We start from the raw sequence: 14738 nt of genomic DNA on the forward strand, positions 1-14738 counted from the left end.
CTCAGCCGTACGCAGCTTTGAAATGATACCAGCTGCCTGAAGTCACTTTTCTGCTTACCCTTGTCAGTGTTCAGGCAGGCTGGTATTTCTTGTCCTCCTGGAGTGGTTGGTAGATCTGTTGCTTCTTCTTTCCCTCCCTTCAGGGTATTGCAGTTGATGAACTTGACGGACTCTCGCCTGGCACAGGCTGGGAACGAGAAACTGGAGCTTGCCATGCTGAGCTTCTTTGAGCAGTTCCGAAAGATCTACATTGGAGACCAGGTGCAGAAATCCTCCAAGGTAATTCCCTCTACCATGCAGCCTTGAGGCATCGCTGGCTACCATGATGTCTTGACATCTTTTTGGTATATGAGCTGCTCGATCTTAATCTGCTCTTGACTTATAAGAAAAAGCTTATTAGAAACCCCCATCCTTCCTGCTTTCTACATACCCAGGTCTGACAATTATAGCTTCAGCAGTGCAGCTTTGGCACTGCTTTTCAGTAAGATAATGTCTGATTAGGGCACTAACCTAGGACTTAGGAGACCTGGGTTCATATCCCTGATCCACCGCAGGCTTCCTGTGTGACCTTGGGCAAGTCACTTAGCTTCTCTGTGCCTCAGCGCCCCATCTGTATAATGGGAGTTAATAGCCCTGCCCTACTTCTCAGGGATGACGTGAGGGGGGGAAATGCATTGGGATCTGAGTGCCTCTCAGTGTTTAGGGTAATGGGGAGTTCCCAAAAGAGGTGCTAGATCTGGAGTGGAGTTTGGATACTTGGTTAAAACCTACTGGAATTTTTTCCAGACATTCTGAAACACCCCACCCCCCCCCCACCCCCGGCCTTTGCGCTGAGGTGGAACATGACACATTGCACAAACTGCCCTTTTAGGCAGCCAGACAAGGAAGGGTTTGTGGAAGTGGGCCTTTCTCACTTTTCTCTCACAAGATACACTGGACGTTAACACTGGTGTACTTGGAGCTTAAAGTAGCCCAGGAAAAGGGAATTGAGCGAAACTATGCCATCTTTATTCCAAAAACTGACTCTCAGCCATTCTGATAACCCATAATTAACTATCAGAGGGGTAGCCATGTTAGTCTGGATTTGTAAAAAGTGACAGTGTCCTGTGGCACCTTATAGACTAACAGATGTATTGGAGCATGAGCTTTCGTGGGTGAATACCCACTTCATCGGATGCATAATTAACTATCGCCCAGGGACACAGATTGAAGCACCAGGGTGACACTCTTGCTTCTGAAGGTGCAGAGGGCTTAAGAGTGTTTGAGAGTGGGGCTAGATCACAGGGATATGAGTGCAGAGTTCATTGCTTCTTTGTACTCATAGGTGTCAGTAGAAGAACCACATTAGTATTGAGTTATGGGAATCCCCCTTCTCAGAAAGAAAGTGAATGTCCACACTTTGTATACAGCATCTGTAGCTGCTGTGAGCATGGCTGAGGAACTTCGCTAGAATGAAAAGGAGGATGGAAAATTGTACAGGTCAACAACATTTCTTCTCATTTGACCTGTTACCCCACGTAGCGTATCAGTCTGAGTTAGAATGTGAGTGCCTCAGGGCAGTAACCTTCTCTTGGTGGTCTTGAAAAGCATGGACTAGATAGATCCCTGGGTCAGTGCTGCATGGAGCGGGGAAGAAAATGAAAGAGCTATCATGCCACTTCATAAATGTGGGTCATGGATCAAACGCTCTCCATCCTTAACGGCTCGGAGGCCCTAGTGCTCAGGGAAACGAAATAGCTATTTTTAAACTCAGGCTGCATCCCCAGAAGAGCCCCACCCTCTTACCACAAAAGTATCACTAATTCCATTGGCTTCTTTTTAACTTGTGTTGCTCTCTTTTCCTTCCAGCTGTACCGCCGTCTCTCTGAGGTCCTGGGATTGAATGATGAAACCATGGTCCTGAGCGTCTTCATAGGGAAAATGTAAGTATTTCTGCTTGCAGTCATCAGGGATCCCAGGGTTCACTTGAAAGTGTAACTGGGACAACCTCAATATAAGACAATGTTGTTCAGACTGAGAAAGTATCCTCTGGCTATCTGAGAGAATTATAGGCTGTGGCCAGGGGTTTAGGTCCTGTGCAGCATCCAGGATTATTTATCCACCATGGAATCTAGCTTGGGCCAGGGAGACACACCAATGTAATCCCCTGCCAGCTACACCAGGATGATGGATTCTTATTCCAGCGCCCACTTAATCCGCTGTCTGACATCATTGTTACAAGGAGCAGTCTCCGCTATCATGCACTGCCACACCATTATTGCCAATCACAAGCCAAGAAAGCACTGTGGGGAGGGGACTGCTCTCTCAAAGGTTTTCTTTTCAAATAGCAGAACTCAATACAAAAGTAGTGCCAGTACCATTCTTAAAACTCTTCCACTTTAGTAGGCTGCTCCCTACTTGGCCAGTTGCTTGGCAGCTGCCTCCAGATTGAACACGTCAATTGGGTTTTGTCGTGTCTTTTTGGCAGTCACCATTAGAATTTTAACCACTTCAGTAGCTCCAAGGCTGAAGCCCAGTGCCGTGCGCCTGGATGCACATGGCCACCGGCTTTCCGCACATCATTTTTGCCTTGGTGTGCATGGTGCCTGTCCACTCTTGCGCACCTGAGCTGCACATCCACAAGGGGTTAAATGGCTCTCCTGGAAGAAGCAAGGGCTACTAGAATTCTGCAGCTGACAGTGGATGGTGCAGGTGCAGAATTGCATACGTCTGCATGTTGTCACTGCCGCAGAATTCTCTTACCCTTGCTGCAGAAATCAGCCCTGGAGTGCCACAGAATTCCAAGGGCCTGGGTATGGGCCAGTGTAGCTTGGGACCCAAGTAGTGAAGATTATCTGAAGGATAATTTTCTAGTCAACCAAATGTAAGTACAGTAATTTTATACCAATATTTTGTGGCTTGTGATGTCTGTGACTTTTTGGAGGGTGGAGATGGTATTGGTGACGTTTTGATGGAAGATTTCACCTTGCAACAAAAGAAATCTAAGCCGTCCCTCTGACCTGTTCTTATTCTCCTCTCCTCTAGCATCACCAACTTGAAGTACTGGGGTCGATGTGAACCTATCACCTCCAAGACACTGCAGCTTCTCAATGACCTCTCCATTGGATATCCTTTTCTGTAGAGAGCTCTGGGTGTGTAGAACACACTTATACGGTGGAATTTGGGGAGCACTACACCAGTGTGTTCAGATGAAGTGGGAGCATTTTGCATAAGTTCATTAGTTATTGCCATCCACTGAGCTCATCTCAATGCATCTTTAATGGATGCTCCGGTAGGTCTGTCAGTTCACCAGGAACTTCCTAGAGCTGGAGAGAGGCATCTCCAACCACAAATTCCAACCACATAATATTGAGCCTGACTTTATCATCCACTCTCCCAGTTCTTGGCTGTCTCTCCATGTGAACTTGGCTTATCTAAAAGAAAAAAAACACCTCTCCCACCCCTCACCCACCAATTTGCAATTTCCCATATCTCCCAAACATCTGAGTAGCCAAGAGAGCATAGACACTTGGTACCCATTTCACCTGGTTGCAAAGAATCCCAGTAGATGGCTGTAGTATTGTAGGCTTTGTAACTGTGGGTCATGGCTACTTCCTAGCTTATTGCCCACAGCCTTCATTTGTGTGCTGCTGAGGTGTCGAAGAGCATAGTACAGGTTGGGGTTACATCTTCCTTCCAAAATAAGATGAAAATGGATTCTGTAGTAGGGTAAAATGTGCAGCTTCCTCTTTCAAAGCAGAATAGATCCCAGCACATTCCAGAACTTGTCATGCACAATAGCAGGGTCCACACAGACACTTACTGCGTGGAAGGCTTGTGCACTGTAGATTTCCACTCCAGCTCGCTGCGCACCAACTGTTCATATAGATGAGTCCTTGGTAACAGGATTTGGTCCAAAAAAAAAAGTGGTTGAGAAGAGAAACAATTCAGAAGGCCAGAAAGCATTATGTAAAACTTGTACGTACTCTGGAAAGTATTCCCTTGTATGTGCTTTGCAGGCACTTGGAACCGTCCAGTGACTGACTGGTTCTGCTTGCTGTTTCCTTAACACCCTTTCTACATACAGTAGTGTTAGGAAATTGGTGAAACTGAGCGCAGTACAGTTCATGCTGAACAATCACACGGTAAGTCTTTCATTCCCTTCCAGCCTCTCTCATGTAACAAACCCTCACATGCAGGTGCCTGCATGCAGGCTAAAGCAAGAACCCAGTCCTGTGTGTTTTCACACGCAGACACACTTCTGCAGTGTAACTGCAAGTCTCCCAAATACTTGCTTCATAAGAGAGACTGTTTTATGATGATCTCTATTCTCTTTGCCTCTTTCCAAAGCCTGCACTTAATTCTGACGTCCTGGATTTATATAGTCCCTCTCATCCAAATGATTCCTGCTTCTTTACAAACGTAATACAGGACTCTCACTCAGTTACTCCCCTCACTGAAATGCAGCCAACTCTGGGGAGGAATGTATGGCATTGTGATGCACTGCTACAGCCTAAAGGCAGAAAGTGAAGAATGCCAGTTGGAACTACTTTGGGAATTCAGGGAGATGAAATGTAATAGCATTCTAGCATCCTAGTCATATTCCTATCTAATACAGCCCTACCTTTGGGGGAAAAGGGCCAAAGGATGTTTAGCTGCCGCAGAGGCCAGGACCTCGGACGTACAGGTCTGCCAATAGGTGGTCCTCCAGCAATGCAGTATGTTCTCGTACTGTTCTGGGGTGTTGACTCAAAAGATCATTTTCAGAATCAACACCTGTTACAACAGCACTCGAGGGTTTTCCTTGGAGGTTTCCTGTACTCGTGGAGGCCCTGGATCTGGTCTTCTACTGTTTGCAGAGATTAATAAATAACATTGCATTAAATTGTTTTCCTGGCTTTCATTGGGAGGAAATACCAACCACAGGTGCTTGGGTATGGTGATGACTCCTAGAAATACCTATATGATAGACAGATCTAATGATTGGATCAATGGCCTGGAAATCAGGACTCCTGGGTCTGTCACCTAACCTCTTACCATCCCTATCTTACACACGGGGAAATTCATTCCCCTCATTGAAGGTGTAGCAAGACTTAATGGTCTATATAGCACTTCAGAATCCTCAGACTAAAGGTAAAGGGCCAAGTATCCTTGCCAAGGAACGTGTTAATGTTATCTCTGTAATACACTCAGCACTGGGGAGAATGGCCCTCTAATGATTTATTCTTTGAGGTTAGCTGCAGAAGTAAAGTGGTTAGCAAAGTAAACAGAGTGGTTCAGTCCTGCCAAGGCCGTTGAAAGAACAGAGTGAGTCAAAACAATCAGGGGCCCCTAAATGCCCATGAACCTCTAATATATAAGCCTTGTCTAAACCTGCCACTCACTGTTAACTTTGCTTTTTCATTGACAGAGTGAGCACTTTTCATTCCTGGGTATTAACAATCAGTCCAACTTGACTGACATGAGATGTCGGACTACTTTCTACACTGCACTTGGGCGCCTCCTCATGGTGGACTTAGGTACTGCAACCCATTCTTACAGACCTGAGAGGAACGGGGAAATTGGGTTGCTAATTGGTACACAGGGCTCTTAAATGTTCTAGTCCCCTTGACGGTGGAAGGTGATGGCTTAGCCAGTAAAAGCTATTGGAAACAGCAGAAGCCCCACCAGGAAGGGAGAGAAGTCTTGAGCGGGGAGGAATTGCTGTGATAGTCTGTACTAGCAGAAGAGAGATGCATGCCACTAATATTTAGGGCTAAGTTTTCCTTCACAAGCTGACTCTTACAGACAAACCCATATGCAGTCTTGATTCCACAAAGTTATCTGTGCATCCCTAGTCTTTTCTCCCTGTTAGGGATTGATAAAGGCACCATCTTTATTCAGAGGAACACAGGCTCCCTAACATTAGCGCTCTCAGTGCCTGTCTCTCACCTGCACGCACACTATTGTGGGAAGCGGAGTCTGGCTGGAAGGTGTCAATTCCCTCTTGCTTCTCTTTCAGGGGAAGATGAGGATCAATATGAACAGTTCATGCTTCCCCTCACTGCTGCATTCGAGGCTGTGGCACAGATGTTCAGCACAAACACTTTCAATGAACAAGAGGCGAAAGTAAGTCTGAATTGCGCAAGACAAACTTTCTAGTTAATCGGTGCCTGGGGACTTTGCATCCATTCTTTTTCCAACAGGGGCCTTGTCATCCATGACTTAATCAAAACTTCCTTTTTAGTGCTTTACTCCCAATGTTTGGAAGGTGGTAGCCACGGTCAGGGAGATCCTGATCTCTTAGAGACAGGGCAAATGATTGGTAGAAGGGGTCCAGGCATTTGGGGAAGGGAGGTGTCTCATTCACCCAGGGTAGCTCAAACACAGTGCGCGGCTTTAACCAGTGACACCTCTCAGTACCCTCTCTGCCTTGGCTTAACTTGGGTGCATTCCTGTTGCTTAAGGAGAAGGAGTGTCCAATTTTTGAGACTGGAGGCCACCAAAGAAACACCCCATTGCTCTTGGTTGAAAGGGCGGCGGGCTAGTGGAGGCCGGGAGAGGGAAATGTCAGGAAGTATGTCACTCAACATGTAATGTGTCTCTCCCTTCCCAATTCAGAGGACCTTGGTCGGCCTTGTGAGAGACCTGAGGGGAATAGCCTTTGCCTTCAATGCCAAGACCAGCTTTATGATGCTCTTTGAGTGGATGTATCCTCACCCTAAAATCCCACTGGCCACAACAGAACTGAAAGGCATTAGCCGCCCATACATTAGAATCGAGGGATCTGTGGTTCAGGGCTGTTGCTCCCAGAACAATAGGGCAAGAAGGGACGATAAGGGTCGTCTAGTCTAGTCCCCTGCCAAGATGCAGGATTTGAACCCCTTGAGCACCCAGTTAATTTTGTATTCAGTTAACTCTTCGTTTGTAGTTCTCCTCTTTCCAGTCAAGAGAATTTGCAGCTCCTGGTGGATCTCTCTCAAGCTTTAAGAAAAAACTCCTTTCGGGAGCCCTGCCTGTGGTTTCGTATTACATTCTGCCACAAAGGAGATTAGAAATCAGTTCTAAGGTTTAGGGTTGAATTCCAAATGGGCCTAAAGGCTTTAGGCACCCAAATTCCCCTGGGTTTTAACTCCTTTAGGCTCCTCTGAAAATGCCACCCTACATCTCTTGCTCCCTAGGGCTGGCAGTAGTTGGGAAGTAGCCTGTTCACCTTGGTGACCTCCAAATAAGGCTGATTAAGGAGCAACACCTGTGGACTCCAGGTGTTGTCTATAGTCTTCTGCCTGGTGGAGGCCACATGCCCATAACACAGGGCAGGCTGCTTGGAAAAGGTGAACGTAAAACGATCATGGCAGCAGTGGATGCAGGCGTAGAGATACCCCATTATCTCCCTTTGCCCTGAGATTTTTCAGCCATGGATTGCAGTTATTGTACTGTGTAGATAAATATTACCAGCCAAATGATGGTTTAAATGGAAACAAATGACTCTTCTCTAGGGCCTGGTCTACACTAAGGAGGGGGGGGGGGGTGTCGAACTAGGGTATGCAAGTTCAGCTATGCGAATAGCGTAGCTGAACTCGAAGTACCCTAGTTCGACTGACACAACCGTCCAGACGCGGCGGGGTCGAACTCCGCGGCTCCAAGGTCGACTCCGCCACCGCCGTTTGCAGTGGTGGAGTTCCGGAGTCGACCGGAGCGCGCGGGGAGTTCGAACTATCGTGTCTTGATTAGACGCGATTGTTCGAACTCCGAGAAGTCGAACTCACCGCGTCGACCCGGACGATGAGTATAGACCTACCCTAGGAGAGTAAGCCCCGGCCTGCACCATTGGTTGTGTTTAGTGCCCAGAGAGAGGCCAGGAGGAAGAGAGCCTCTCTCCAAAGGCAAGGCAAGACCTTTGACTTGAGTTTAAACTGCTGACCTTTTCTTCATAATTAAACAACAAAGTTCCTTAGCTTCTGAGTTGCAGCTATCCGTCCTACATGCCAATTCTACAGCGGGCGATTGAATTGTGGTACCACGACCCAGCCTGCACTACACCTGTGCTCAAACTGATGGCAGAGTTGGTGCATAACAGGTATGAGACTCAACATCCAAAAGCAAATGGTAATTCCTGTCTCTTCACTCTGTCACCCATTAGTTTGGGGCTTGATAATGTTCTCTGCTGCCAAGCCATGTCTTTTCCATTTCCCTCTGTTTATGCTTTGCAAGTTGCCAGCGAAAAAAGCAGCCACTCTCTCAGTAGGGAAGCAAATATAATAGTTCACATATTAATCCTGCGTCATGACCCAGTTAAACCAAAGTGCTGTCCTTCTGTAAGCTCTTAATGAGAGAGAATGTGTGGAGAGACTAGATCAGAAATCAGTGTTTGTTTATTGGAGTACCTGTTTCTGGGCCCATTGCCATAACAGCTGAGAAATTTACATTAATTTAAAAACATGCAGTTTTAAAATGAGTGCTGCTCCATCTGGTGGTCAGATGACTAGTGGTTCTTTTTGCTAGCAGATAGATATATCTCTGCCACTGTTCAGATAATTGGGAAGCTGCCTAACATGTGAGTGAAAGATTGCCCAACCTTTAGCTCTGGAGTACTGCCAGGTGAACAGAACTCTGTACGCGAGAGCACTGCTAAGCGTTGTTATAGCCATGCAAGAAGGAAACTAGACTTGAACAGACACAGGGTTTTATTGCTCTTGAGGATCCATATTGTTGTGTTGTTGACCAAAGACACAAGATATATTTGTGAAAGTACAAACCCTCATAGACTAAGGCTACGTCTACACTACCCGCCGTATCGGCGGGTAGCGATCGATTTTTCAGGGATCGATATATCGCGTCTCATCTAGACGCGATATAGCGATCCCCGAACGCGCTTATATCGATTCCGGAACTCCACCACCGCGAACGGCGGTGGCGGCGTCGATATGGAGAGCCCCGGAGATCGATCCCGCGCCGTGAGGACGGGTAAGTTATCGATATAAGATACTTCGACTTCAGCTACGTTATTCACGTAGCTGAAGTTGCGTATCTTATATCGATTTTTCCCCTTAGTGTAGACCAGCCCTAAGGCCAGAAGGAACCATCATGATCATCTGCACATTTCAGGCTACAGAACCCTGCCCACCCACTCATGTAGTAGGCCCATAACCTCTGGCTGAGTTACTGAAGTTCTCAAAGCTATTGAATCTCCCCCTTATTTGTTGAGGTGTAGGCTAGAAAAAAGATTCCCTTACTACACTTAAACTTGAAAATGTATTCATCTGTAGGGAAGCAAACTACCTAATTGCCAAGTGCCTACATTGCAGTATTGCAGTATGGCTTGCTGGAAGGCTGCCTACCAAGACGTTTCTTGGGTTTCGGTGACAGTAACATAGCAGTTATTGCTGAGGTGGGATTTCTGGCATGTGTGAATCTTAATATTCTCAAACCATGTGAAACACAGGCCTTGTCTTTGGAGACAGCAGCTCTCTTGTCTCCTTCTCTGAGCTGTCTGGCTTAGATAGTGCCATTATTATTACCAGACTGGGGCAGCTGCTTCTGACCTCCCACAAATGGCTCTAAGATCAAGGATGCCACAATGTAGATCAGCAGGGCCGATGGTCACTCCTTTCTCCTTTGCACACCTGTGTGAGCAGCTATGTATTTACTTTGTTCTGTTCTCCCTTCTAGGTCCCAAAGGCTGCAGTTTGATGTGTCCTCACCAAATGGCATCCTGCTCTTCCGGGAAACTAGTAAAATGATAACTACATATGGTGAGTCCCCAGCGTCTGCCCTGACTTAGCTCCTGACTGCTGGTCTCTTGGTGAGCAGGGGCTGGTGCCCTGGTCAGTGCTGCCTGGGGTTTTGAGGAGGAGACTGAGGTGGGATGCAGGGTGAAGTAACTTGCCAAGTTTTTACTGGCCTTGCTTGTATAAAGGGGGAGGATTCTCTCCGAGACCTGATGCCAAACAGACAGGGATTTTGCATGGGATTGAGAGAAGGACAGAGTAGCTCATGGCTCTTCTGGTGGAGACCAAGCAACAGCTGTGCTGAGCTCCACATGAGCAAATGCCTTTCTGTATGGAGTTGGGGGTTACTTTGGGACTGGATCCTACCACTAAGGGAAGCCATTAACACTGCCCTGTTCCATCAGCAAAGCCACATGCTTGCGTTCAGCCAGGCAGACCAATTCTCTCATGGGCTCTAACAGCGTAGTGTGTAGGTAAAGAGCCCTGCTACTAACCAGTTCCTGTTGGGATGTATCCCATCGTAGAACAGGACAAGTGGTTGCTGTAAGCTTTGCTCATGAAACCGGCCCAGAGATTCAGCACCAAGTGTCCATTTTCTCCATGGTCATTCAGACAGCTTGGCTGCTTTTCCCCCACACTGAGCAACACGCTGAGATGGGGGCTGGAAGCAGTGCTGGGATACTGAGTCTCCTTCTGTGCTTGTGCAGGAAATCGTATCCTAACACTAGGGGAGGTCCCAAAGGATCAAGTCTATGCCTTGAAGCTCAAGGGGATTTCCATCTGCTTCTCTATGCTGAAGGCTGCGCTAAGCGGCAGCTACGTCAACTTCGGTGTCTTCCGTCTGTACGGGGACGATGCACTCGACAATGCCTTGCAAACCTTTATTAAGCTCTTGCTCTCCATCCCGCACAGCGATCTTCTGGTAAGCCAACACACCTGTGATTAACCACTAGATCTCATCTAATCACGAGCTATGTGCCAACTGCAGAGCACCCATTCCCTGTGTGCTGATTCCGACCGACACCCATACCTGTGTCGCAGACTTAGCTAGGATGTTGATATACGTACTTCTGCTGGAACATCTGCTTTTCTCTCTCCAAAGGGCAATTGTAGGCCATGTTCGGTGCTTCATGCCCAAAGGCCCACACAATTAGATGTGCCAGACTCAGCAATGAAAACGCCATGACTTCGATATAGTACCAGTGTGTGTGTTCCTGTGAAGTAATTCTTCATGTCTTGCTGCTTAGAAGGCTACTCCTCCCTCTGACAAACAAGAGTTGTACTTGTCCTGTCCCCTCCCTGTATGCTGCTGCTTGCAATAACATATTTGGAGACCAGAGTTACAAACCTAGCTGGACTGTAGTGAGGGAGACATTGGACCTTTGGTGTTCGTTGAACGGATTTTCTAATGCCAAGTGCCATTAGCACTAATACTGAGCCCGAGTTGCTGAGCTTTAAAGAGTTAATTCAATAACAGGGCAGCTACAGCCTTCTAGGCGGTCTTCCCCTTTTCCAAATGTCTCTAATTTCCCTCCCATCTGCCCCAGCTCCAGCCAATCCTGCCAGGTCCCAGGACACACTACGATCTCCCTCTGCTCCTGAAAAGCAGGCAGTGCAGCCTTGTATGAGCTGGCACAAGTGCAGGGGATTCTGACGGGCTGGTATCCATTGCATATCATCTGTCTCTGTTCTACAGCAGAACTGCTCAGACTCCAAGTTGCAGTAAGATCTGCCTTGAAGGGAAGCACTATTAAAAAGGTGAAGAGTGCAGGGTGGGAAATTAAACAGTGGCTTTTAAAGGAATAGTGGAACTGTACACATGAGTGAGCTTGTGCCTTTCCCACGGGGTCCTGCCTACCTGGGATTCTGGGCGAGACAGAACTACTGCATATTCAGCACAGTCTGCTGCATGCCCAGAGTCCTGTCTGAAAACAGCCCCATTCCTCCTTACAACCCCATTTACCTACGGCTTATGCGTTGTGCTGCAGCTCCTCTCTTCCCTTCTCTCATCGACCCAAATAATCCCTTCCTTCTCTGAAAAACACTTCATGCAAATGGAGACCTTTCCTCACCTTGTGAGGCTGTGGGCAGAGCTCTCAGCACATCAGCAATCAACGCAGTCTTGTTAGAGGCCAGCCTGACATCTGTCTTCTATACAAGCCTGCAGTACAGTATTCTCTGCCCACTGCCGGCCTGTGCTGACATGCTTGGCCAGAATCTCTGCAGGGTTGGTGAGAGTTTGTATCATTATCTCACTAGACTTCCTACCATGGCAGAACCTGACCCTAGTGCCCCAAGGGCTCACACAGGGGGCTCTTTGTCTGATAGGTTGCCACTCACCCATCAGAGCACGTCCAGCACTGGAGTTAGCTGACTAAGCCACCAAGCCAAAAACTGGATGGAAAAGATATTCCAGTATTACACTAATGAAGGAAAGGTGGCTGGATAATGTTTTGTGACACTGAGCACATAAAAGTGATCTAAAAAATGTAAATGTAGCACACAAGTTGTCCATGGGGAATGTTTTCATAAGCGTTAGTCAAGTAGACTCTCTCAATGAGCAGCTTCCAATCGGTTGAAAAGTGGGTTGAAAGGGATGTGATTAGACTTGCTCTGCAGGAAATCCTGTGCTTGATTCTAAATTAACCATTAGACCCTAAAATCTCTTCCTTCTTTCTCTCTCTCTCTTTCTCTCTCTGCAGGATTACCCCAAACTCAGCCAGTCATACTATTCCTTACTGGAAGTTCTTACGCAGGACCACATGAACTTTATAGCCAGTCTAGAGCCCCATGTAATCATGTATATTCTTTCTTCCATTTCAGAAGGTCTGACTGCACTAGGTAACCATCTATATTCTTTTGGGGGTACATGCAATGGGCTCTTTTGGGAATGAGGAGAAGATTAAGGATTTTAGTATAAATTTAAACCATTAACGAACTAAAGTTGAGAACTATTTATGATGTAGATTGGGGGGAGTTTGTTTAATTTTCATGGCACACCTTTTTTTGTCTATGGTAGTACCTAGAGGCCACCAGAGATGGCTGCCCTCAGCCAGGCACTGTACGTGTGTACGTACACACACACACACACACACCCCCCCAAGGAACTAACAATTTAAATAGACAAGAGATTATAGAGCTTGTTTTGTCCCCATTTTAGAGCTGGGGAACTGAAGCACAGAGAGCTTCAGTGACTTACCTAAGAAGGTAGAGCCAGGAATTGCACCCAGTGTCCCAGACCAGGGAAGAAAAGAGACCCGTGGTCTATAAAGATGGCTGAAATGAGTCCATGGAGGAGCAAATGAGGACGACAACTCTGAACTCTACAGTGCATGGCAATCCTCCTTAAATTAATGCCCCATATGGAAGGGGAATTCTGTTTAATCCCTTAAATTTGCAATAGAGCAGTGGGCAACGTAATAGAAAAATCTAGCTGTGAAAAATGGAGCTCTGTAGATGAACAGGCTGAGTGTTGTTTTAGCTCAGTGAGTATTCCTGGTGCTCTACACACAAGATAGTCCCAAATAACTTGACCTCAGGACCCTTCCCAGCCAACACACATGGGCAGGAATAGCACTTACTGCAATGAGTTTCCCATTACCGGCCCTATGGTCACACCTAACATGACACGTGGTGATGATGGACTGGGAGGACATCAGTAAGATCATGTGGTTACTTTGGGAAGTTAGATGCCATTCTTGGTATGTCTAGTTTTATATTGCTAATGGTGACTGTACCCACATGGATGTGTGGTACCAAGATTTACCTTCATAACAACATTTTAAACTACTATGCTGTGGGCCCAACAAAAATGACCCCTGCACCAATGGTCTCTGCTCCCTCCAAAGGAGCCTGTTAAAGGGAAATAGCTGCTTATATACAACAGAGGAAGTTTTAATGTGCTTAGCCTTCCTAAAAAGGCACTGCAGTTCCCACAACCCAGACTGTGACTGCAGGCAGCTGAGAGCATCACATGCCAGACATGTGCTGGTTACATGACAAACTGAGAAGCTGTGCTGAGTTACCCTAGCTACATGCAAACACAAGTGAACACTAATGCCTTCCCGTGTCCTGCACACATGAACAGGGCACAGTGAGCTAATGCAGGGTACCATGTTGCTTCACCTCCAGTTACTGTGGGCTTGCACACTGGAGAATCATTAGGGTGTCAACCTGGCTGCTGCTGGCTGGTTTAGGATAAATTTGGTAGGCCTCAGAGGGGAGAAGGGCTGGCCAGGTGGCAATGGGCTTGTTAGGGTGAGTCTTTCCCAGCTGTGTCTCATGGAGGGAAATGCTCGTGTTGTCCCACTCTCTATTCCCTTTTTCTTATCCTCATAGACACCATGGTTTGCACGGGCTGCTGTTCCTGTTTGGACCACATTGTCACGTATCTCTTCAAGCAGCTGTCCCGCAGCACCAAGAAGAGGACCACTCCCCTGACCCAGGAGAGTGATCGGTTCCTGCACATCATGCAGCAGCACCCGGAGATGATTCAACAGGTAAAGAGGGAAGGGGACCAGTAAGGGGGATATGCTGCTTGTTGCAGTGTGCTGTCCCCATCTGGTGGTCAAAGACGGGATTATGCTGGACTCTTATCTGTGCTTTTCATCTTCTCTCTGTCGCTAATTCTCAGTCCCCAGCACTGCTTCCCCGACTCTATAGCTGAAGTCCAGAGGGGCTAAGGGACTTACCAGAAGCCAGCTGGGGTTGGCGTAATCTTAGGAATCAGCAGGTTGTGCCTTCCTGCCATGCATTGGATGCACTGTTTTTAAACTTAAATTTGAAAAAAAAAATAGCCAAAACCTTCTAAACTTTTTAAATATAATTTTAAAAATACCCCAATAGGTATAGCTTATGTTGTGGGACTTACTGGTAGCTAGTAAAGCTGAAACCAGAAAATATCTGCCAGCAGCGAGCATGTAATCTCTTTACACTATTTTAACACAAGAGCCAATTCAAAAGAGGCTAGAAAGCGTCAGGAGCCTATAAAAGTGTTCACAACAGAACAGAAACAGCACCGTCCTGCTGCTTAATGAGGCAATGACCAAG

The 14738-nt window shown here is 47.0% G+C and overlaps 1 protein-coding gene across 2 annotated transcripts in view; it reads left to right on the forward strand.

The window, feature by feature from the left end:
• The window catches only part of XPO7 (exportin 7), an 82965-nt gene that overhangs the window by 63814 nt on the left and 4413 nt on the right, over positions 1 to 14738 (forward strand). For both annotated transcript variants that reach the window (XM_045003359.1, XM_045003360.1), the window contains exons 15-26: positions 144 to 279; positions 1849 to 1922; positions 3025 to 3105; positions 4061 to 4124; positions 5390 to 5498; positions 5981 to 6087; positions 6580 to 6668; positions 7931 to 8038; positions 9631 to 9713; positions 10397 to 10611; positions 12392 to 12530; positions 14028 to 14188. In XM_045003359.1, coding sequence (XP_044859294.1) covers positions 144 to 279; positions 1849 to 1922; positions 3025 to 3105; positions 4061 to 4124; positions 5390 to 5498; positions 5981 to 6087; positions 6580 to 6668; positions 7931 to 8038; positions 9631 to 9713; positions 10397 to 10611; positions 12392 to 12530; positions 14028 to 14188 — 1366 coding nt within the window. The remainder of the gene's footprint in view (positions 1 to 143; positions 280 to 1848; positions 1923 to 3024; positions 3106 to 4060; positions 4125 to 5389; positions 5499 to 5980; positions 6088 to 6579; positions 6669 to 7930; positions 8039 to 9630; positions 9714 to 10396; positions 10612 to 12391; positions 12531 to 14027; positions 14189 to 14738) is intronic.

This window comes from Mauremys mutica, chromosome 2, assembly GCF_020497125.1.
Source record: "Mauremys mutica isolate MM-2020 ecotype Southern chromosome 2, ASM2049712v1, whole genome shotgun sequence".
Taxonomy (NCBI): Eukaryota; Metazoa; Chordata; order Testudines; family Geoemydidae; genus Mauremys; species Mauremys mutica.